At 47.5% G+C, this 24,363-nt stretch overlaps 3 protein-coding genes across 4 annotated transcripts in view; all 3 read right to left on the bottom strand.

Annotated features, from left to right (window-relative positions):
• The window catches only part of ehbp1l1a (EH domain binding protein 1-like 1a), a 29,029-nt gene extending 20,066 nt beyond the window's left edge, over positions 1-8,963 (bottom strand). Inside the window, exons 1-9 of the mRNA XM_028994713.1 lie at positions 8,731-8,963; positions 4,385-4,442; positions 3,213-3,308; positions 2,828-2,881; positions 2,437-2,615; positions 2,006-2,145; positions 1,572-1,646; positions 692-934; positions 30-227 (exon numbers count right to left, since the gene is read on the bottom strand). Coding sequence (XP_028850546.1) covers positions 30-227; positions 692-934; positions 1,572-1,646; positions 2,006-2,145; positions 2,437-2,615; positions 2,828-2,881; positions 3,213-3,308; positions 4,385-4,442; positions 8,731-8,834 — 1,147 coding nt within the window. The 5' untranslated portion in view covers positions 8,835-8,963. The remainder of the gene's footprint in view (positions 1-29; positions 228-691; positions 935-1,571; positions 1,647-2,005; positions 2,146-2,436; positions 2,616-2,827; positions 2,882-3,212; positions 3,309-4,384; positions 4,443-8,730) is intronic.
• Positions 8,964-13,275: 4,312 nt separating this feature from the next.
• Positions 13,276-16,077, bottom strand: kcnk7 (potassium channel, subfamily K, member 7). Its single transcript, XM_028972880.1, has 3 exons — positions 15,756-16,077; positions 14,143-14,538; positions 13,276-13,835 (listed from the first exon to the last, which is right to left on the bottom strand). The coding sequence occupies exons 1-3, from the start codon at positions 16,075-16,077 to the stop codon at positions 13,552-13,554; spliced, it is 1,002 nt and encodes a 333-aa protein (XP_028828713.1). The 3' UTR covers positions 13,276-13,551.
• Positions 16,078-17,032: 955 nt separating this feature from the next.
• Positions 17,033-24,131, bottom strand: taf6l (TAF6-like RNA polymerase II, p300/CBP-associated factor (PCAF)-associated factor). Of its 2 annotated transcripts, XM_028995254.1 has the most exons (11): positions 23,512-24,131; positions 22,959-23,045; positions 22,507-22,657; positions 22,366-22,416; positions 21,419-21,513; positions 21,275-21,349; positions 20,717-20,937; positions 19,861-19,993; positions 19,656-19,784; positions 18,253-18,752; positions 17,033-17,525 (listed from the first exon to the last, which is right to left on the bottom strand). In XM_028995254.1, the coding sequence occupies exons 1-11, from the start codon at positions 23,656-23,658 to the stop codon at positions 17,186-17,188; spliced, it is 1,929 nt and encodes a 642-aa protein (XP_028851087.1). In that variant the 5' UTR covers positions 23,659-24,131; the 3' UTR covers positions 17,033-17,185. The 2 variants fall into 2 exon arrangements, with proteins under 2 accessions (XP_028851087.1, XP_028851078.1); XM_028995245.1 differs by having other exon boundaries at positions 21,275-21,513.
• Positions 24,132-24,363: the final 232 nt, after the last annotated feature.

Below are 24,363 nucleotides of genomic sequence, written 5' to 3'. Positions count from 1 at the left end.
TTCTAGAAATCCTAAAAGCCACGCTGTACCTGTCTCCGGAACATCGGGTATAGTGGCCTGGGTCGGAGAGGAGGAGAAGGGGTTGGAGCGAGGAGGTGTGCTGGCCACAGGGAAAGAAAGGAGGCCGGGGTGAGAAGTACCAGGGAGGGTCTCAGCTGGGGGGCTGGGCGTTACTGGGTTACGGTCACCTTGGCCAACCTGGGGCCACTGAGGAATAGGGATCGGCACTGGCATTGGCATACAGAGACGAAGGTGGAAGAGGAGAAAAGAAAGGGAGAGGAGGAAAAAAATGAACAGATGTATGTTTGTATGTATATATATTTACGTATATGGACAAAAATAATGTCACAGCAGTATGTGTGTGTGTGTGTGTGTGTGTGTGTGTGTGTGTGTGTGTGTGTGTGTGTGTGTGTGTGTGTGTGTGTGCTAAAATCCACAAATGCCCATGAGTATTCCCTTATATAATGTTTTAGTTTTCATTTCCATGTATAATGCAATGTTATAAAACCCTGTGGACAGTAGGGGGTGTCTTGAGCTGCAGCAGAATAGAAGCCTGCCTCACAAAACTATTCTTTGAAGACGAATTCTGGTCAATTAATTTTTTTTAAATGAATATTGTAGAAACAATACATCGAGCATAAAACGTTTGTTTTGCGAACACAAACGACTCCAGGATCTCACACTCCAGTACCTGAAGCATCCGCTGGCTGGAAGATTCTGGGCAGAGCCGGAGGGTGGGCGCGGGTAAACGCCGGCACCACAAAGGCGTAGGGTGAGGGGCGCACCTGCTGCTGGGTCTTAGCAGCAGGGCAGGTGGTGAGGGTGTGGATGGCTGGGAAGGGTGGGGCAGAGGGGGCCAGGGGACGGTGTAATGGGATGGAGATATTAAGGAGGGTTGATGATGGAGTACTGTTCCAGTCCATCTCAGTGGGAGCTGAGAGGAGAGGACAGACAAAGGCAATAAAGAAGTTTTGAGCAGAGGAAGGGGGAAGTGGTGCAAAGATGAAATCAAACTGATGAGGAGTTGGCACATAAAAGGAGAAGGAAGATGAGCAGAGGATCTGCACTCAGATAACTCATCAGGTCTCATGCAAACAAGACCAAAAAAAAAAATAATTGTTTTCTTATTGATTTGCTCACTTTTACTTATTTTACAGACTCCATGTGATTCTTTTTATGAAAAAAAGACAACATCTTTGGATGAATGTCTATATACGTTTATATAGATCTACTTACTACAGCTATACCTTTCACATTTACATACATATATATGCATTTTAGGTGAACCTCAACTTTCCAGATACATATAATTAAATCCTTGTTTGCATGTCTTCCCAGGCTGAGAGTATCTGAGACGATGAGATGATAAAATGAGCCTTGATGAAATGAAACCCGGTGGCTTCTTGGTCCTTCTGTTGAATATATACCATCACGCTATACCAACAGATTTCAATGCGCTGCCTGTTTGGCTGGCGGGTCAAAGGCCACTGCACTAGACTACCATCTACTAACATCTACTCTATGGTGAAAGAGCAGAGGCCAGAAAAAGATGCTGCAGGGAAGGCGGTTACCTGCATCAGACAGGCCTGTGTCTGTAGCGGGTCTCCACGCCTGATCATGCACTTTTCTCAGAGGAGGAAAAGGAGCTGAGCAGACAGGGCAACAAAGGAAAATGGCAGGAAGCGGGGTTAGAGGAAAGGGGCTAGAAAAAGAGGCAGCACGTTTGTAATTAACAATGTGGACAGATTAGAGCTAAAAACTCCCCTTATTCGTTCAATAGTACACATGTGTCAGCTTGGGCATGTTAAAGAGTTAAAGTGCTTTTAATAATTTAACATAATTAGTCCAAAAAAACAAATTACATCACGTTTTATTACGTGATGTTTAAAAACGCATCATGTTTGGATAAAAAGTACAGTAAGGGAAGGTGAAATGCATTGTGGGGAACTTTTTTGTTTGTGAATTTCCCTCTGTCTTTATCACATTCTCTGAAGAACGTGCCTACCAATGATGGTAGAGGTCACTGGAGCGCCCGAGCTGGGCCTTCGCTCCTCCTCATCATCGCTCTCGTTGAAGTCGTCCAGGTTGCCGATGTCTGAGTGCTTGAGGCTCATGAGACTGGCGAGGCTCTGCATGTCCTCGTCCCTGTAAATGCACAGACCTCAATGTGGATAACGGATCTCACACACACGTTCTCTCATTTCCACATTGTACTAAATAAGACAACAGAGCACACACACACGCACTCACTATGAAAATATCTTGTTTTTACAGATATTACACTTGGTTGATGCCTCACATAATGTGACCCACACAATGTTATCATCTTTGTGAAGTTAATGTGGAAAAATATGTTTTTATCTGCTCTTCCCTTGCTTTTAGCATTCTTAAACGAAACCCTGATGTTCTTTCTACACGTGCGGCAGCCGAACTCACGTGGCCTTGCCCTCCTTGAGGAACACACAGGACAGCGTGAGCTTCAGTGTGGCCTCCACCACCTTCACCGACAGCGGCTTCAGCTTCAGCGTGAGGTCGTACTGAGCGGGTGTGGCGCTGGCGTACTTCTTCATGTTCAAGTCAACGGAGGCCAGCACCTTCCTGTGGCCTTTAGTCTCCTGGGAGACGACAACACCAGTGGCTCAAAAAGAAACCTCAATGATCCGCCAACTCCCAACCACTCCAGTCAGGTCATTAAATAAAACAATGGAACAGTTTGTGTCTGTGCCTGCGTGTATTAGGCTCTAATTGATATTCATACAACACATATCTGCAGCAAATGCGAAGTTGGATTTATTATGTGTTCACATAAGGAATTAAAAACACTCACATTTTCAATAACGAACGTCCAGTCCTTGTCCTCAAACTCGTCAGCATTAGGATCCTTATAAAAAAAAAACCCAGATGTTAGAATCTGGCCCAGCGGGAGTTAAACAAGCAAAAGACTCGGCCCATTTGTCAATAAATAATTCAGGGTCTGATGGCTTAAAGGCGGCACTCGGCTTTAAAGAATGTCTGGAATGCTTTTTGTTCCCGTTTATCAGTCGTCCAGATTCTATAAATATGGTTTATGGGCTGTGATTGCATTAGCCACTGCAGATCACTGCCCAGACAGGCCCATCCGCCTGGATGTGCGGATGGCTGAATTACGTGCAGTGCGGGAAGTGGTGCAGGTATGAAGTTTGGAGAGCTTAGATGTGTAGGGCTAATCCTACCTTGAAGAGTGTGACTGTGATGTCCACACTTTCCGGCAGCTGCCAGACCACCATGCCCCTGTAGGGGTTTTTGATGCCAGGCTGCCAGCCATGGAGCTGTGGGCATAACCAGAACAGGACAGAGGTATTTCAGTCATTCCTTCAGAATATTTCAGAATAGCAACCCTTTATTTTGGAGCAATATCACCATGACATATCATAGCTAATAATAATAGACTGTAAAGGGTTTTCATTAAATTAAGCAAAATATGCATGTTGAATTATATCTACAGACTAGAATAATCTTAGCTTCGCTCTTTATCTTGGAAGTAATTTTTACAGTATATATGAACATTTTTGGAAATGCATCATCGGGAAAATGTCATCAGGTAAACATGTTTGAACATCGATTATTTAGTCTTGGATTCAATGGGTTTTTAATAGATAAACCTGTAATTGAATAGTTAAACTGTTCAGTGTCATTTAAGGAAGCACCACTAGATGGTGGTACACACACTCTCCTCTGAACCACGAGGTTAACCGTGACTGTCTCCTGGGGGACTGTACCAGTAACTATTGACTGTAAGTCGTTCTGGATAAGCACTGCTTGGTTATTAACATGCAAATGAGTTGTCGGGTGATCAAGGTAACTTTTCGTCCCTTTTCGTCCCTTTGTGGTCTGAATGGAAGGCCAACTCAATTCAAAGGAAAGTGTACATATTGCACATAATTGGTTAATATTCTATTAAATTGCCTGACCAATATCTGTTACGTTGATATATTAATACATAATTACTGTCTCCATAGTTATATTAATAATAAGATGTAATAGTAAGCACAACCCTAACGCATTAGCAGTATTCCTATTTAAACTAAGAATTCATATTTATTTATCAGATAATTTTTTTCCTGCGTTTGTCCTGCAAGAGTGACTTTTGCTGTATTTACAAACAGTGAGTTCATGTCAAAGATATAATAAATATTATATTTTTACAGTTCATTTGGATAAAATGCTTGTACTATTAACTCTAGTCATCCTCAAAAAAAATCTAGGATATTAATAATTGTATGTAATAAACGTATGTAACTTATGAGCACCATGAAGACATTTCCTCTGTATTGCGTGCCTCTTGTGTAACAGCGGCCGTGTGAATTTGAAAGTGAGACCTGGACAGCGGTAACCCTCGCAGTACCTTGCTGCAGTTACGCCGCGTCCTCCTGGTCCACACCACCCTCACCTTGTCCGGCTGCCTGTAATGACAGGAAAACAGATGGCAACCTGAAGCTCGCTTCCTCAATGGCCAATCCAGAGCATATAATAATTTGATTTGATAGGCCACAGATATTGCATGTAAGGACTACTCAGAATCACAGGCATGTCAACCCTTTTGTAATTTCAAATGTAATATACAATCTTTTAGATATATTTTACACACACACACACACACACACACACATATATATAAATATAAACAAACACATGGTTATATAAATCATTTCAGAATAAAAATAATCCAAACAAGCGCATGTGTGTTTTTTTTCAATAGCCTGTACACTGTGTATACTGTTGTACTGACAATAAATCTCTCTTGAATCTTGAAACTCTCTTCTACAGAACATGTTTAATATCAAAAGCACCGTTTTATCATTATAGTGAAAACATCCTAATACAAGTTTTAGGGCTTGTAGACAAACATGAAGAACATTCAAATTCAAATTTCATTTGTCACATACATAGCCACACACTGCTCCCCGGGCGCCTGTCATGGCTGCCCACTGCTCACCAAGGGTGATGGATTAAAAGCAGAGGACACGTTTCACTGTGTCACCGTGTGTTGTAGTGGTAGTAGCCTAGCGGGTAACACACTTGCCTATGAACCAGAAGACCCAGGTTCAAATCCTGCTTACTACTATTGTGTCCCTGAGCAAGACACTTAACCCTATGGGGGGACTGTCCCTGTAACTACTGATTGTAAGTCTCTCTGGATAAGTTCGTCTGGTAAATGCTGTAAATGTAAATGTGCTGTGGTTAGAACAAATGCTGTTTCACAATGACAATCACTTCACTTTCACTCTACTCTGAACGATTGTGCTTAGTATGCGACCTTTAAACTTTACGGCATGTTCCAACGACAACCGTGACGAGTTTCGCGTTTTATGTCTAAATAACAGCGCCAATCCGTCACTGAGAAGAGAGGCTCTAATACACACGTGGTGAGGGGGGAGCATTGTGTCGGTTTCATATAATAAATAATAGAGGTTTAAGGACAAGGTGATTTATGAGCAGACCCGTTCTGAATGTGGTTTGCATGGTGGTGTAGCCTATACAGTGTTTTTATAGCGCAAGTTGTTGGAGAAACACCATTAAGGGCTGTTGCTGGTGTAATGAATCATTATACCTCTCACATGGTCCAAAACTAAGTGTCAAATTTGACTCTTTTCCAAGTCTTCACGCCGTCGTCAGCACCATGCTAACAGCACGCGGCAGCTGGGAGACGCCTCTGTACGCTCCTTTCGTAACCGGGCCACATGTCTTCCGGCCCAGCCGCCTGACATGAAGGGCGCCGATGGCACCCCGTCGCCATCAAGTAAAAAGACCAGCCGCGTGGAACTTCCTGCATGATGTTACTAATACGTTACTATGATGTTACTAGGCGGGGGACGGTGAGCAGGACGTCTCTCGGCTGCTGGCAGCGTGGAAGACATGAGCCCAGACACGTTTCCTCTGCCTCAGCCGTGCTTCTCGCTCGCTCAATGGAAGGTGTGGTCCCTGCAGGCAGCGTGAATGTTCGGGAGGCCTTCGCGCCGTAACGGACCCAGAGTGGAATAAAACCGCTTCCTTCTGCTTCATTGTTAAGACAAACATGCAGAACCATTTGGATGTTCCAACTGAGGACAAGTTAGACTAGAAGAACTTCAGTGGTTAGAACTTATTGGTTGGAAATTCCAACTTTTGACCATTATTTGACCAGTAATCGATATTTTATCAATATAGAAGATTGTGCTCATTAGCCTTTGGCCATAAAAATTAATGTTTGTCAAGGCTCTCAAGAAAGCTCATGATAATGGGACATTTACATTCTACATTTCCGGCATTTATCAGACGCCCTTATCCACAACTTACTTACAATCAGTAGTTACAGGGACAGTCCCCCCCCCCGGAGCAACTTAAGACTTAAGTGTCTTGCTCAGGGACACAATGGTATTAAGTGGGATTTGAACCTGGGTCTCCTGGTTCATAGGCGAGTGTGTTACCAGCTAGGCTACTACCACCCAGTGGTGGCCAGTGGTGGCCTAGCGGGGGCAGCGGTGGCCTAGCGGTTAAGGAAGCGGCCCCGTAATCAAAAGGTTGCCGGTTCAAATCCCGATCCTCCAAGGTTCCACTGAGGTGCCACTGAGCAAAGCACCGTCCCCACACACTGCTCCCCGGGCGCTTGTCATGGCTGCCCACTGCTCACTCAGGGTGATGGGTTAAATGCAGAGGACTAATTTCACTGTGTGCACTGTGTGCTGTGCTGCTGTGTATCACATGTGACAATCACTTCACCCTGTGCATCAGGCGAAACATCTGCACCCAATTTGAAGGAATTCCTTAAAAGATCCACCCGAAATGTCTAGTCCATAATCGATTGGGGTCCAGGCATGGGTGTATATATCGTAATAAAGAGCGATGGGTACGGGGGTGTCCTCTCTCTCTCTCGTACTCAGAATGCGGCCTGCCTGCACGGAAATAGGCGAAGAGTCAACACACGCGAACAGGGACGAGCAACTATTTAAAGACCTTAATACCCTGCAACTAGTCTAGTAAATGAATAAAAATAAAAAAAACTCCGAATCCATGCGGTATGTCCAGCCAGTGGATCCCGCTGTGATTCGGACGATTCACAATGTGACCAGACAACTGTAGAAACGCACAGGCAGCACTTAGCGCATTAATTCATCTGGCGGATGCTTTTATCCCAGAGTCACTTACGTGGAGTCACTTACATAGAGAGGCGGTCCGGATCGATAGTCCCGCAGACGCCTGCTGCACGGAGCACGAACGTGGAGCTGATTTCTACTCCATAAGAGGCACAGACCCACATTCACAAAGCAACATTCAGCAGAATGTATGTCTTGCTGAGGGACACAATGGTAGTCAGTGTGTAGTCAGTGTGTTACCTGGGTCTTCTTAATGGGCAAAGTTGACTCGGAAACTGGCTAATTTTCATTTACGCCATTTATCCTGCACCTTACAGTCAGCAGTGACAGGGCAGCCGATTTTTACAAACGAAAGGAGACTAAAAATTCCTTCTTCACGGGGTCTCCGATTCCAATCATGTCTCTTCTCCGTTGTTGTCCCTGGCTGGTGGAACAACCTGCCCTCCTCCACACGACTAGCCGAGACTATCACCACTTTTAAGAAGAAGGTGAAAACCCTCTTATTCCAAAAATATTACAGACAAATCTAACACTTACACACGCACATGCGTACACATTGAACAAACAAATACAAAATGTATAAATACATTATAATTTTTCTTAGTCTAGCACCCAACAATCTCTGAGCATGCTCTTCACTGACAAGTCTAAGCCTTATCAGGGCTCTTAGTTTGTAAACTCGATATTCTATAGAAATCGAACGAGAATTGCTGGTGTCTTCCTCTTGTAAGTCGCTTTGGATAAAAGCGTCTGCTAAATAAAGTAAAGTAAATAAAGTAAAGTACACTTTGTGCACGTCTGCGTATGCTGCATTTTCGAATCATGTAAAGCTATTGCCTGGTTCATTCCAAAAATTATACCGGTTTCTCGTCTAATTATGAGGAACAGCCAAGCATTGCGATTTTACACTCTGCACTTTTTTACAGTATAACCGTCCAATGTTCTTTTGTGTTTTTAATAATACTGATTAAAAAGGGAAAGTGGTGATAACGGTGATGCGGATGTGTCCAGGCCCGTCGGTAATGAATGAGCCCGTGCAAGCAGAAGTCTGCAGTTAAGGGAGCGGCCCCGCGATCACAATTGGCACCGGATGAGGGGCCACTGCGCCAAGCACCGTCCCCACACGCTGCCCGGGGCCCTGTCAAGGGTGATGGGTCAAAAGCAGAGGGCACATTTCGTCTTGTGCACCTTTCACTTTCACTTCAGACGGAGAACGAGATTTCTGCAGAAATACTCGGGTGAAATCGAGGTTCGGACCCTGTCCAGACTTATGGGGTGCAAACACGGCGGCCTTCGGGGACGGTGACACCCACGCGAGCGGGAGACTGAAATACACGTGCTGTTCCACTCCTGGCGACATTTTCACGTTACGGGGCGCCACTGTGACGTCACAGCGCAATTAAACGTCAGGGTGGCGTTTGTCAACACGCGCCACGTGACCGCCAGCGAGCAGCGCGGTGACGAAAAGTCAACAGCTGCGCGCCGAACGCGGAAGCGCGCCCGCGTTCACGCGTCACCCGCCCTGGAAGCGGGGGAATAAGTAAGAAAAAGAGGGGGGTCGTCCTGTTAAAGAAGAGACCCCCGGTAAAAAGAGAGTTGTTGGGGTTTTTTTTTTTACCATTTATTGGTGCACTCGAGCACGAGCTCCTGGAAAGTGGCCGCGAACTGGAACTTGGAGGCGCGCTTGCCGGCGCGCTGGAGCCGCTTCCACACGGACGCCATGGTCCCCGCGCCCCGTCCCCCCGAGCGCAGGGCCGCCGCCGCCGCCGAAGGATGAAGACGCGGAGCCCGCGTCCACCCAGTCCTCCCAGTCCTCCTCCTCCTCTGCCGTGAGAGCCGGGGACACGAGGCGCGCGCCCGCGCCCCCCCCCCCGGAGCTGTCGGTCCGGGTCCGCTCCTCCCTCAGTAAAAAATATAAACCCTTTCAAAATAAATATAAAAAAAAAAAATCACCGTATAGTTTGCAGACTGTAGTTTATATATTTATTTATTTTATTTAATACAGTCGTCCAGTCTATCCCAAGGCAATTTTAATAACACATTTTACTCTAGTATCAGTAAACACGGAGGCGTTTAAAAGTGGAGAGATGGAGTGTGGAACTGGTGAAATGTGATTATTTCGTGATAAAAGTGATGTCATTATGCGGACATTTCGCCTCCACCGTCTTGCAGTACTGTGCTAAATTCCTGTCAGAAAGTTAGCCAGCTAGCTCGCCAGACTAGCACCTGGGATTTGGCTCCTGGGCTGCCACTTCATCCAATAAAAAAATGAAAATGAAAGAAATGTTAAAAGAAATGTGATCATATTCAACGATTTGCAAGAAGAAAATTACTCAGAGCAGAACATGCTGGTTAAAATTGTTTAAAAAGTACCTGGATTTTTCACACAGTGATTTTTTTACTCATTGTAGAAGAAGGAAGTTATTTGGGCACTGTGTACATTATGCCACATTTGGATGGCTTTACAGTATTTATTTTCTTTATTTTCATGACCATTTACGTTGGTAGATTCTCACTGAAGGCATCAAAACTATGAATGAACACATGTGGAGTTATGTACTTAACATAAAGTGGAGACCTGGCCTCCACAGTCACCGGACCTGAACCCAATCCAGATGGTTTGGGGTGAGATGGACCCCAACAAGTACTAAACACCTCTGGGAACTCCTTCAAGACTGTTGGAGAAGCATTTCAGGTGACGACCTCTTGAAGCTCATGGAGAGAATGTGAAGAGTGTACAAAGCAGTAATCAAAGCAAAGAAACTAGAATATAAAACATGTTTTCAGTTATTTCACCTTTTTTGTTAAGTACATAACTCCACATGTGTTCATTCATAGTTTTGATGCCTTCAGTGAGAATCTACCAACGTTAATGGTCATGAAAATAAAGAAAACACATCGAATGAGAAGATGTGTCCAGACCTTTGGCCTGTACTCTATGTCCTTCCAACCTATTATAACATAATGTAAAAACTCGGCCCAAGCCGGTTTATGAATAGCGCAGGCGGCAGGAAGCCATTTGTCACTGAGAGGGCCACACTGCGGAGAGATTTGTGAAGGTGCGGAGGAACATGGGCTAGGCGTTGCATGCAAAGCAGATGCAAACTGCTCATTCGCGTCCTCGCTCAGGCCCGCCAGAAAAACAACGCTGTTTAAGTAAAAGTTCCGTGAAATGCCCGGGAGAAGATGATGCGAAGGCGATCTACGTTGATAAAAACAGCTGCATCGGCTTGAAGCCAGAAGATGTTTGTCCATGCCACGTTTAGTGAATCGGTCCCGCCTGCGTAAACAGGGAAACAGCTGGTCATTCAGGAACAAAAATGGAGAAAAGTTGGGAGCAGAATGAAGAATGGAAGGGGGGGGGGTCTATTTGTGACACAGTTTCTTTCCCAGGATGCGTTGAATAATATCAGAATGCACAGCGGGTTGTGGTCACTGCCTGTCACTTTGTATGAGAAGGATAACTTGAGGTCGTGGGGTGCAGTTTCCTTCTCTTCCTTGTAAACTTATTCGAAATAATCCAAAAATACCTTCGATCTGACCATGGTGGAGGTCGAAATATAGGCTGTTGCTGCAGGTTGCGGCAAGATTTTCCATCATACTGACTTGACACAATAAGTAGCTGAAGAAACCCATGTTCTCCACCTAGAGGAAACATTAGGGTCCCACGTGTTACCAGCCATCCAGAAATTGCTGAGCGGGGATTTAAAAAAAAAAGCATATTCTTCATAATTATCCATCCCGAATGCAAAATGACCCATTTTATTAACGAACTGCCATCGGCGTGATGATAAGAAGTCATGCGAGCAATACTGCAGCGATTTGAGATCGTGTTGCGGCGCGCCAGTCTGGCCTCAGCACGACGAAGGTGGCTGTTTATCACATGAGGGGACGGTTGAACAACAGGGCCGCGATTAGTGGACGGAAAAGCAGCAAATGGCCGCGTCTCTCTCAAGGAGTGGAAAATAAATAGGGGAAGGGGGGGGGGGGCTTCGCACTTTATCCGCCCTCGACAAATTTAGACGCGCCCTGCCATGCACCTGCTGACTGTCCATCATGAAGAAACCAAGCGGGCCCCCGCGAGGGCAAACTGGCAAAAAAGGTCACCGCGCTCAAGAGGCTGCAACAATGACGCGAACAAGCTGTGCGTTATGTTGATAATATGCTTACGTGTTTATGATGGTCTATTATACGATGAATTCGGTGGTAGTAGCACGCTCGCCTATGAACCAGAAGGCCCGGGTTCAAACCCCAAGTACGACCATTGTGTCCCTGAGCACGACACTTTATGCTGAGTGTCTCCAGGGGGGGGGACTGTCCCTGTCACTACTGATTGTAATGATAAATGTCGTAAAATCACATCACCTCACCTTCAAATGAATGGCACACCAGTTGGTATTAACATATGGGTAATAATGTAATGAACTTCTGCCTCTGCCTTTCTTTAGCTCTACAGCTAAGTTGATACGTGCCCTTTCATTTCCCACGATGCACCAGGCGGATCTTATTACCAAGCCGGGAAACTCCCGTGCAATTGGCAAGCGGGACTTCCTCGTGATTCACAGCTGCTGAGGGGACAACAAGTCCAGCTACCAAGCTTGTGGATAACGCAGAACAGGTCTCTCGTCCAAAGATCCATCGATCCACAAATTCTTAATGCTGGGGCATCAGCGCCACGAACATGGCCACGGCCGCTGGGATCACAGGCGTGAGAGAGGGACAGAGACAGGTGTAGGTTGCCAGGGCTCTGAAAGCGTCTCCACCTCCTGTGACGGACGTTAATGCTCCGACGGCGATTTCGCTGTTGCCAAGAAAGTCTGAATATTATAAAAAAGGGCCAGAAAGGCACAGCATGTAATCATGACTGAGTAATAACGCAGTAACGACATGAGTCATTGGGGTCATTATGCAGAGCCGAGGTTGCCAGGTTATGGTTTTTTAAGCAGCAACAGAGTTACAGAAAGCAGATAACAATTCACACAACGGATGAAAAGGGTAACGTAATGTTACAACTGTGTAATGCAGCAAAACCGCAGATGTTTGCTGCGCGTTCATTAGCGATAACTGGATCAGACAACAAAGGCGCATTGTAAAGGCGAGAACAGAATGGAAGTCGACAATCGGCAGGCCTCCTCCACCCACTGGGTCAACAGACTCAGGGCAGCCTGACGCGGGCAGCGCCGTCACCACTGGGCACTGGCTCTGAGTCACTGTCACCGCCACACGTTCGCGGGCGAAGCTCCGCCAGTCAAATGAACCGCGGCCGCTGTCAGCCCTGCAAATGACCCAGTGATCTCAACCACATGAGATCACCGTGCAGCAGATCAGATTAGACACAGGGTTAGAACGTTCCGTAGTACTGCACGATTAATTGATGAAGATTATACGATCTCCACAGTCGAACTGGGGATGGAAGGTATATTCATATTTTTATATCGCTTTACTGGAGGGCCCGTGTGGGTGGGGACGTCATCGATAAGCTCTGAATCATCCCTCCAGGTCAATAGGACGCATATTATCCAGTGCAAGTTCGGTGCTGAATGTTGCTTTGTGAATGTGGGTCTGTGCCTCTTATGGAGGGAAAACTTAAAAAACATTGACAGATGAGATACTTGCACCAAGTTTTAGTTCACCAGGCCTTGGGCGGTCACACTATCCAGAACCTGGGTCCATCCCGGGACATCGGGCTCAGAGCGGTGACTTACCATTGGTGGGGCGCCAGTCCACCAGAGGGCCTTATGCATTTTTAACGTGTTCAAATAAATAATATAGCTAAAGTTGAATTTTAAATGACAGCGCTCATCTGAGCTTCAACTTGTCCTACCTGATTTCGTCCCTGCAGCCATTACACTGAGGAATATGTTGCAGATTTTTATGAAATGAATGTATATTAGTGTCTTTTCTGTTGTGTGTGTGTGTGAGAACTCATTATCCATACACATATAGCTATGCTTTTGGTTATAACCATTGCACCCTATTTAATCTGAGAGACAATGCCTGGACTCTGCTGTTGAATGTCACATATTTCAGATTTGGCAGGAAAAAAAAAACACACATAGGACAAGACAAGCGCTGAAATGGTTTTAATTATCACACAAACAGAACAACAAAGATAGAATATATTTGATTTCAACCAAGAGTATGTATTTTAGATGAGCTAGTTTTAACCATGTTGTACCAGACTCCTCAAAGTTGCCTCTCTTTATCTTCAAGCCTAGGAACGTCACTTATTATCAAAAATATATGTAAAGACATGACATCATGGTTGAAGCACGAAGTCTAGGATCATGTTGGTCCAAAGCCAGAATTAAAAATAAATGAATGTCCCAATTGCCACATTAATTTGACAAATAAAGTTCGTCATAATAACCCACGCTGCACTAGCTTAGCTACCAACTGCCAGCAGTCAAACGTCTAGTGACCTTGCTGCGCCCCTCTTTTATTCTGTGGGTCCGGTCTGGAGCGGTGGCGGCAGCGCGGCCAGAGGGGGGCGCTCTGGGGCGCAGGAGGAGATGGTGGAGATTGGGAGGGCGTACTGGGCTGACTCTTCGGGGCTGGCTGGAGATGCAGGGCCGCATTCGAACACCATCTCGCCCAGGTCCAGGCCCTTCAGGTCCATGCTTCGTGGCCCAGCAAAAAGCCTGACCAGGGCCTGGACCTGGGGAAGCTCCCAAAACGTCTCCAGGACCACAAAGAGGACAACCAGACCCACAACCAGGTAGCCTGGAGGAGGGAGGCGGTCGCATGTACAGCATCGTTATAAAATCAGTGCACATAACTTGCATGACTAGCAGCATTACACGCAAAATCACGTATAACTGGTCTAATAAAAAAAAAAAATATATGCAGAAAAAGTCCAAATATAATAGGGTTGTCAAAATTAACACATTAAATGCTGCAATGAATTGCAACTGTTTAAATGTTTTGATGCTCAACCTGCAATAAACCCGACTGAGCGAAGCGCTCCACACTTTTGCCTGTAGGCAAATGGTAAGAAATCTAACGATTTCTTTGGAATTCCAGCACTCACAGGAAGTGGCAAACTCCAAGCGGCGGCGCTCCGGCAGGCTGCGGTTCTTCCCAGGCAGGTAGTCGCCCAGGCCGATGGTGCTGAGAGAGATGAAACAGAAGTACAGGGACTCCAGGAAGCTCCAGTCGGGCTCCAGCAGGCAGAAGGACGCCGCCGGCAGCAGGAAGAACAGCACGGCGGTGCAGGCGGCCAGGGAGGCGGCGTAGGCCAGCGCCGCCCGGCTGTGGGACAGGCCCCACAGGGTCTGGAGGAGGCGGACGGGCAGGCGGCTCAGCCGGGGCAGGATGGCTCGTGTGAGGCAGGAGAGGAGCAGGAGGGTAACGGGGATGCCCACCATGCAGTAGAGGATGCAGAAGAGCCGTCCGCTGTCCGACAGAGGCATGGTGGTGCCATATCCTGCAAGAACAATCACGATGGTCTGAACCAGGGCATGAACAGAAAAGCCGATTCAGACAGATTCTGTCTCCATGACAGAAGTTGGACATCTTACTAAACACCTAAAGATGTAGTGACCACAAAGGACAGCTGGAGATGGGATTATGCATGTGACGATGATGTAATCAAACTACTTGTCGACTCAACTTTGACTTTATTGACGAATAAGTTGGTCCGAAAAAATCTGAACCCATCATCCAGCAGGGTCTTTCTTTTCCTGACTATTTACATGCTGTGGAACATGACTAGGGACTAGAGCTTTACAAGGTTATGAAAGGCCATGAAACAGAAATGCCGATTCTGAGGCTTTCATCCAGCCGTAAACTACGGAAAATGTTTCATGTCTTCAAATCGGTCAATGAGCCTCTTTCCCACACTTGTATCTGTTTTAAAGAATTAATCGTGATTAATCGATGACGATGACACCTCAAGAACATTTGATTATATGAAGAAGGTGTCCTTTTTTATCCTCGGCTGTTCTTAATGTCTTCTAATTGTTGAGCATTACAGCCTGAGCCTCTTTTCCCACACCTTTCTCTGCAATCATTTTAAAGGATTAATTCAGATTAATCGATGACAACGACACCTTAAGAAAATCTGATTATACGAAGGAGTTGTCCTTTTTTCATCCTCACTGTTCTTCATGTCTTCAAACCGGTAAACGTTACAGCCTGAGACATCTAAAGAACATCTGGTTATATGAAGAAGTTGTCCTTTTTTCGACCTCACTGTTCACATTTTTTTATCCTCGGCTGTTCTTCATGTCTTCAAATCTGTGAACGTTACGGCCTGAGCCTTTTTCCCACACTTGTCTCTGTAATTGTTTTAAAGGATTAATTACAATTAATCGATGACAATGTCACCTCAATAACATCTGATTATATGAAGAAGTTGTTTTTTTTTTTATCCTTGACTGTTCTTCATGTCTTCAGTCGATAAACGTTACGGCCTGAGCTTTTTCCCACACTTTTCTCTGTAATCGTTTTAAAGGATTAATCATGATTAATCGATGACGATGACACCTCAAGAACATCTGATTATAAGAAGAAGTTGTCCTTTTTTAATCCTCAGCTGTCCTATTCCATTTTACCACCTTAACCTTCTTTTTTCTTGCTATAACATGATATCTCATCATGGACAACTCATTTGAAGTATTAAACATGTCCTCTGGTCCCCACCCGTGGTGGTGAGGAAGGTCGTCACGAAGAAGAGCGACGAGGCGAAGTCGAAGTTGCGCGCGTCGCCGTCCGCCTCCAGCACCGCCACGCCGCGGCCGCCGGCGTGGAGCGCGCGGCGCGCGAGCGCGTCCAGGGCGCGCGCGCGCACGCACGGGTGCTCGCGCAGGAAGCGGGCGCGCAGGCCGCGCGCCTCGGCCGCCAGCGCGCTCTCCTCGGTCCGCTCCAGCAGCATGAAGCCCAGTCCGCCCAGCGCCAGCAGCAGCACGTATCCCACAGCCAGCAGGCAGAAGGCCCTCTCCCGCAGGAGCCTGCGCAGGGCCATGCTTCCCCCGGGTGAGCCGGGGAGTCAATGAGCGGGTGAACCGGGTAACCCGACACAGGGCGCCCCATCAAGCATTCATCGGGTCTGAATATTTAACCAGCTCGTCTCGACCCATCTGTGTTAAAGTTACTCCACTCGGTCACATCCAAATGAAACCAGAAATGAATGGCAGGAGGGACTATTAGACATGACACCTGTTTACCAGACGCCCTTATCCAGAGTGACTTACAATCAGTAGTTACAGGGACAGTCCCCCCCTGGAGGGTTAAGTGTCTTGCTCAGGGACACGATGGTAATAAGTGGGGTTTGAACCTGGGTCTTCTGGTTCATAGGCGAGTATGTTACCCACTAGGCTACTTGGTGAGCAGTGGGCAGCCATGACACGCGCCCGGTGGACGGTGCTTTGCTCGGATTCAAACCGGCAACCTTCTGATTACAGGGCCTCACTGACCCCCCAAAAATTGTGCAAGGCGTGTAATTACAGTACGCGCTTCTTTTTTTTTTATGTGGAGCCTCTGGGTTCGAGGCCCAGATAAGGATACAATAGCTAATTTATTATTTACAAGATGCTGTTTAACGGCCAATTTGCTGTAGCCTGGGTCACGTGCGTCTCTGTGAGCCAATCGCAGCCTGTTTTAGGTAGTGGCCTAGTGGGCTACGCACTCGCCACGAAGACCCGGGTTCAAACCACTTGCAAGCCCCGCCCAACCTTCAGCAGATCAAGCTGCTTTATTCTAACTTTATTATCACCGCAAAGTCGGGTTCATTTACTCCTCCGTTCTCAACCCCGCGAGCAGTGGGCTAGGCCACCACTATAAATCTCATTTAGCAGAAATAAACATTTTACATTTACGGCATTTATCAGACGCCCCTATCCAGAGCGGGATTTGAACCTGGGTCTTACGCGCTAGCCTACTACCATTTGTAATTTAAATAAGGCAAATAATACTTTATATACAACATACAATGTAGAAACCTTTCTTTATTAACACATACAAGTTAGCAACTTGAACACCAACACAAACAAGATCTGCTGCGAGTCTTCAGAAGGACGGGCCCCAGGATTTAGACTAGTTGCGCGAGATCCATGGGACAACCGGACGGTCCCTCAGAGCGGGAGGTGGAGCGAGTAGTGGGAGCAGGTCCAGCGGCGCACGGGCTTGCTGACGCGGCCGATGACGGGCAGCTTGTGGGCGTAGGCCCGCGGGGGCAGGGACGCCAGCGGGGGCTGCGGGCCGAAGCTGGTCTGGAAGCGGCGGCCCTGGCAGCGGCGGCCCATCTGCCGGCCTCCGATGAGGAAGGAAAACGACGGCGGCCCGGCCTGGGGCGGAGGGAAGCGGGCCTTGGGGAAAACGTCACGGGACGGCCCGGCTGACCGCTGTCCGGGCCTGGAGGAGGACGACCTGCGCTGCACTGATGACGAGGAGGATGAAGAGCGGGCGAAAGGCCTGAAAATAAAAGGAAAACCGTGAGCTACTGAGTGAAAGAAACGAAAGTGCTTGTTGAAGTGATAAGTGAGTAAAGTGAAGTGATTGTCAGCACACGGTGCACATCGTGAAATGTGTCCTCTGCATTTAACCCATCACCCTTGGTGAGCAGTGGGCGGCCATGACAGGCGCCCGGGGAGCAGTGTGTGGGGACGGTGCTTTGCTCAGTGGCACCTTGGAGGATCGGGATTCGAACCGGCAACCTTCTGATTACGGGGCCGCTTCCTTAACCACTAGGCTGCCACTGACCTGGTTGCCCGCTGGTTCTTCAGAATCTCGTGTGAGAGAAAAAAAAAAAAAAAAAAAAAAAAAAAAAAAAAAAAAAAAGAGCACATTTGTGCTCCTTTTTACAATCCAATTGCGACTGCAATGCTTCAAATGTTTGGAAGCCATGACGGTGGGTGGAGATAATGTTTAAGGGGAGGGGTCGGAAATTCTCTGGACGAAAAAAGAATGAGAAACGGGAGGTAACCTTTCCCCTTATGACATCATAAGGGGAGAAATTCCAGATCCGACCATCTGAGCTGCCACAGAACGACCAAAAGAGTCTTTACACCTTTCACCATTTCTAACCACTGCTGGAACCATAGACAGAATGGGGGACCTTGTATTAATGTTAAATCATCTCACAAAAGACAAGTTTTCATGATAGGGGAGTCCAATTTTAATGACTGGTGCCCCGCCCTACCTCCCAGGGATCGTAGCAGCAAGGCTCGGGGGTGGAGGTTCAGTGTGGGGGCTCCCATCTGGCCGAGGGCTGATGTTAAGGTTGGCCGTCAGCTGGGGCATCTTCCGTGAGTTGTCCAGGCCAGCGGCGGCATTCGCCACAGTCTCTTTTCTGGCATCGGCTGGTTGGCACGGCAACGCGGGCAGGCATCCCTCAAGCTCGGGTCCCGTGCTGAAACGCACCGCCAAGCTGTCCCCAAAAAACGAGTAGAGCTCGCAGTACATGGCGGGCAGTGGAACGGGCGTCCAGTCCTCCCAGGGGCAGCCGGCTCCACCCGCCTGCAGGTGGCTGGCGATGCCCAGGCCGGCTTCGGACAGGGGCTCGGGTGGGGGGCTCAGGCCCGGGGAGCTCTCCCTGAAACCCAGAACCCCCCCGGCTGTGCCCTGCTGCCCTCCCACGCCTCCCTCAGCAGGCTTGGACAGACTCAGAGCCTTCATCTTCAACAGTCGCTCTACTGCCACCTGCAGGATGCAATCGTATGTACAGTACAGGCCAAAGGTTTGGACACACCTTCTCATTCAACGTGTTTTCTTTATTTTCATGACCATTAACGTTGGTAGATTCTCAGTGAAGGCATCAAAACTATGAATGAACACATGTTGAGTTGTGTACTTAACAAAAAGTGGAGACCTGGCCTCCACAGTCACCGGACCTGAACCCAGTCCAGATGGTTTGGGGTGAGCTGGACCAACAAGTGCTAAACACCTCTGGGAACTCCTTCAAGACTGTTGGAGAACCATTTCAGGTGACGACCTCTTGAAGCTCATCGAGAGAATGCCAAGAGTGTGCAAAGCAGTAATCAGAGCAAAGAAACTAGAATTTAAAACATGTTTTCAGTAATTTCACCTTTTTTTGTTAAGTACAGAACTCCACATGTGTTCATTCATAGTTTTGATGCCTTCAGTGAGAATCTACCAACGTAAATGGTCATGGGGCCTAGCGGTTAAGGAAGTGGCCCTGTAATCAGAAGGTTGCCGGTTCGAATCCCGATCCGCCAAGGTGCCACTGACCAAAGCACCGTCCCCACAAACTGCACCCCGGGCGCCTGTCATGACTCTCCCACTACTCAAGGGTGATGGGTTAAATACAGAGGACAAATTTCACAGTGTACACCGTGTGCTGTGCTGCTGTGTATCACATGTGACAATCACTTCACTTTGACATTGAAAATAAAGAAAATACATTGATCGAGAAGGTGTGTCCAAACTTTTGGCCTGTACTGTAATACATAAAAAAGTGAACCCGGGGAGCAGTGTGCTGTGGCACCTTGGCGGTTCAGGATTATCCGATTGCCAGATAGGCCACCGTGTCTCACCACAAAAATGATCTACCCACAAATGACCACCAGCCGGGCTACTGCTTACCAGGATGGCGCCATAGACTTTGTGTCCGTCTGCCTTCACCTGGGCATTGGACACAGAGTAATCATCGAGCACCGCCTGCAGGTTGGCCCAGTAGGCTGGCAGGTGAGGGTACAGGACCCGCTCAACAGCCTGAAGGACAAGAAGACGCGGTAACCAGACGCATTAGCTGAGTGAAAGAACGGCGGCTCCTCAGGACGGCGCTCACCTTCCACCCCAGAGCATGGAGGCCCACCACTGCCCCGTAGTGTGAACAGAGAGGGCGGACTGGGTCAGACAGCACCTTCTGCAGGGAGAGCAGGATCTGGTGATACAGACCACTCACGAGGTCACCATGGGTCCTGGTTTTCATTAGGGAAAGAAGGGGGGGGGGGGGGGGGGGGGGGGGGATAAATAAATAAAAAAGTGTCACGTAAGTAAATTACTGCAGATAGACTTAAACTACCAGTTAATGGTTGGGACATCTACTCATTCATGGGTCATGAACATTTTATATTTTCAGCCTTTACCAGACGCCCTTATCCAGAGCGACTTACAATCAGTAGTTACAGGGACAGTCACCCCCCCAGAGACACTCAGGGTTAAGTGTCTTGCTCAGGGACAAAGTGGTAGTAAGTGGGATTTGAACCTGAGTCCTCTGGTTCACAGGCGAGTGTGTTACCCGCTAGGCTACAAACCACCCTTAGAACAAAGCTGAAGACACACTAATAATAAACAAGAATAGCAGCAAACAAGGAAAAAAGTGGAAGATTTGCATCTCTCCAGATCAGGGAGCTCTTGCTGTGATGGCACCTTAACTTGGACAGCGGGGACAGTTTCAAACAGTCCTGAACGTTTGTGCTGAACTCTTTCTTATTATTGTGAAAGAAAGCAGGCATGAAGGTAAAAACAGGTTCATCAAACATACTTCACTTTCTCCTCACACAACAAACACCAAATATGCTTCTTTCATTGGATTCTGCAAAATGGCTCCATCTTAGTCTCCCTAAAAGCTACACAGCAGGGGTGTCCAAGCTTTTGACTGGCAGCGTGGGAGGGTTTTTATAGAAGCGGCCGCGGGCTACCAGAAGATGTGGCTGAGGAGCAGGGCGGCGTAGTCGCGCAGGGTCCAGTGGTCGTTGAGCGGGTTGATGGAGGCGGCCAGCGGCTCCAGGATGCAGTACATGACGCTGGAGACCAGGCTGCGCACGTACGAGCCCAGGTACAGGTACGGGTTCTGCACCAGGCTCTTCACCATGTGCAGCAGGCGGTTCAGCTGCTCCAGGTCGTGACTCACGGACTTCACCTTGGCAGGAATAAGAACAACTCTGGGTCAGCGGAAACTAGCGACGTGCACTTATGTCTCTGCTTCATATGTAAAAAATGTCCGAACGACAGCTCAAACGACAGCTCAAGACCTTCCTCTTTAAAGAATATTTAGATTAAATTGTAATTTTCTTGTCAAACTTTGTGTACAGAATCTACAACATAGTGAATTAAATAGATGTATTCATAGTTGGGGTCCTAGTGAACCGGAATTGATCTCTTCATCGATGGTAACTTGAAAGCAAGTTGTAAGTCACTCTGGATAAGGGCGTCTGCCAAATGCCGTAAATGTAAATGTCCATTTTTAGAAGACATACCCCACTGATGACGTACACAAAATAGGGCAGGAGTGCTGCAATCTTGGAGTTGGTCTGAAGATCCAGCAAGGCCACCTGAAAACACAAAAGAGTGTCAAATCGAAGCAGTTCTGCAAGTCGACACGTCGAAATAATCAGCCGGACCTTCATGAGATGTGGATCCTCGCCAAGAATGGCCCGTGTGATCTGCTGATAATACTTGAGAAGGTCCTCAGAGAGGCTCTGCACTGCACTGGGGACTGAGGGAGGACAGAGAAAGGCAGAAATAAACCGACGTACGCCCTGTTCCCACGGCCCCTCGCCCCATAGTCCTGTTTCAAAAGTGAACCGGTGTCATTGTGCTAAATGAGAGCTGCCTTAGTGGCTTTGGCATTCCGATACAACAATGTCATGATCAATTTACATTTACAGCATTTACCAGACGCCCTTATACAGAGCGACTTACAATCAGTAGTTACAGGGACAGTCCCCCCCCCTGGAGCAAGTGTCTTGCTCAGGGACACGATGGTAGTAAATGGGGTTCGAACCCGGGTCTTCTGGTTACCCACTAGGCTACTACCACCCTCCTTAAACGGGCAGTGTTAGCCCAGCGGTTGAGGAAGTGGTAGGTTGTGGGTTCAAATCCCTAGCGCACACTGCTCCACGGGTGCCTTTCATTGCTGCCCACTGCTCACTAAGGCCATGGGGTAAATGCAGAGGACACGTTTCGTTGCGTCACTGCGTGCTGCGCTGCACAATGTGTTTCACAATGACAATCACTTCACTTTCACATGCTTAGTCACATCTTAGTGTTTCTGCATCACATTACATGCAAACACTCCACAGTTTTACACTCAGGGTTGGGGGGTATTCAGTAAGCACTAGTCACGTAACATAACGTTATTCCGTTATGTTACATAAAAGTATAGTAATCAAAGCACTTTTAGAATGCATTTAAAGTGGCTTTTGAAATACATGCCGTGCTGCATCATTATTTATTTTGGTGGTGAATTTGTGTTCATTCATTTTTGCATGACAACAGGAACAAAATGATTGATGCAGTAGGATCCCAGTCTTAAAACAAGAGGAACAATTCGCGGTCAGATATTTACCTGTGCCTTGGGGCTCCAGGTTGCCTTTGCCGTCGAGATAGGACACGTGCACTGCCAAACAAACACGCTAATGTCAGCCTCCTGACGCACGTCTGGCTGGCTAATAAACGATCCAGAGGCGGATGAGATGGACTGTCTCACCTCGAACCATGGTCTCCGCGCAGCCATTGGGAATGTTGGTGGCCAGCGCCAGGTTCACCAAGTTAACGTCCCGGTCCTCAACAAAAAACAACTCCCCTTCTTTAGCTGGGCGGAAAGGCAAGGCATCCTGGGCACCGTAGCCACAGACGGCCTACAAGAGGAGACAGGACATCAAACCGGCAACACTCAACAGAAAACCATGAGGATGTGAAGCTTTTGCATTAAGACACATGCAAGGTCATGTTTTTCCAAATCAGGGAGCTTTTCAGGCAGCATTTCACATCTCGTCTTCTCTCCACCACCTTAACTCGGGACAACAGGGACGGTTTCAAACAGTCCTGAATGATAATGCCGAACACTTTCTTATTATTCACTCGCGTTAATCAAGTGGCTTTTGGGGGTGGGGGTGTGCAGACTCATGGCTGGTAGTGTACTGCAGAGCTCGTGCCCACCTCCACGTTGCTCCAGCGAAGGGCTCTATTGAAGTCTTCCACGGTCAGCTTTCGTCTCTTGGCGTGCCTCATGAACTGGGAACTGTTCTGTCGCACAAACACATTGCTTGCAGGTCAGGGTCGCTTTCTGAGTGCTGATAGGCCAGCATCCTATACTGCATTTCACTGCATATCGACTAATTACATATAAATTAAAACCTGACCTGAGCTTTTTTTACAAGTCTAAGCCTTATCAGGGCTCTTAGTTTGTATACTTGATATTCTATAGAAATCGAACGAGAATTGCTGGTGTCTTCCCATTGTAAGTCGCTTTGGATAAAAGCGTCTGCCAAATAAAGTAAAGTAAAGTAAAGCTTTTATCAAGCTACGTGACAATTCTGTTGGATTGTGACAGGACGTTGAAAAACGAACATGAAATGCACATCCACCTTTTTGAACATAATATCTTGCTTGCTTTTTAAACTAATTTTACAAGCCTTACTCTGCTTTTGTAACTTCTACTGAACTTCTACTTGGCGAATAAAGTCTTGAATCTCCGTTTAGTTCCTGTTACCTGCGCGGCCTCCCGGAGACGGTAACACACGTCTTCGGCCAGCAGGGCGGCGACCTCGTCGCCGACCTCCACCCCGGCACTCTCCGCCATGAGCTTGACCGAGTCCCGGGACACCTCGGCGAAGCGCCTCTCCTCTCTTTCGGCCATCGCGCCCGGGAATCCTGTAAACTCTTCCCAGTTCGCGGTCCACAGTTCTCACTATGGCGCCATCGCGCATGCGCGTTTTTAAAACCGCTTCTTTCTGAATGTTGTCTTGGTCTGGCGAGTGAGCCAGATCTAAATTGGTTTTATTTTAATATAAACTAACTAACTAACGAATGTAACTAATACATAATTGGCTAGTTGCAATCTGTCGTTTGCTACACCTACTTATATCGAAGAAAACCCCACAGAAAACGTCACGCAACTCACGTTAGCTGCCTAGCTAACCATTTCGTTCAGCAAGCCCGCAGCGTGGCGGGTCGCTTACTTCCGCCGTATGTTCCGTGGTCGTATCCGCGTGGATGAAACAACGCAGAATAAGTCAGTAAAGTAAAAAAAAAACACGGATAACGAGTTACGTTTAGCTAAAAAAATTGTTTTCCAGGCGCGATGAATGAGAACACTAGGCAAACCGGAACGCCCATGAAAACAAGAGTGTGGATTGGTCCGTTGGCTTGTCGGTCAAAAGCCGGCGGGCGAATGAGCCGGAGTCGCCCGCTAAGACCCCGCCTATATTTGAGACCGTCGAGCGGCTTGATGTTGCCAGTTCGGCCTGTTACCAGCGAATCCGGCTTCGGTTCACGTAATTGTTTTACAGCTACAAAAATAATTAACGTCGCCTACGCGAGAGCTTTATGTAGCATATCAAAC

This window comes from Denticeps clupeoides, chromosome 1, assembly GCF_900700375.1.
Source record: "Denticeps clupeoides chromosome 1, fDenClu1.1, whole genome shotgun sequence".
Classification (NCBI taxonomy): domain Eukaryota; kingdom Metazoa; phylum Chordata; class Actinopteri; order Clupeiformes; family Denticipitidae; genus Denticeps; species Denticeps clupeoides.
The sequence above is the reverse complement of the archived record's forward strand: the minus strand, read 5'-3'. Positions and strand labels throughout refer to the sequence as shown.

Coding starts and splice junctions, on each gene's coding strand:
- kcnk7 (XM_028972880.1), bottom strand. CDS start 16,077: ATGGCCCTGCGCAGGCTCCTGCGGGAGAGGGCCTTCTGCCTGCTGGCT. Junction 14,539..15,755: donor GACCTTCCTCACCACCACGG/GTGGGGACCAGA, acceptor TTGTTCTTGCAG/GATATGGCACCACCATGCCT. Junction 13,836..14,142: donor CTTGGAGTTTGCCACTTCCT/GTGAGTGCTGGA, acceptor TCCCTCCTCCAG/GCTACCTGGTTGTGGGTCTG.
- taf6l (XM_028995245.1), bottom strand. CDS start 23,658: ATGGCCGAAAGAGAGGAGAGGCGCTTCGCCGAGGTGTCCCGGGACTCG. Junction 21,514..22,365: donor CCTGGAGCCCCAAGGCACAG/GTAAATATCTGA, acceptor GTCCTCCCTCAG/TCCCCAGTGCAGTGCAGAGC. Junction 19,785..19,860: donor TCCATGCTCTGGGGTGGAAG/GTGAGCGCCGTC, acceptor CTTGTCCTTCAG/GCTGTTGAGCGGGTCCTGTA.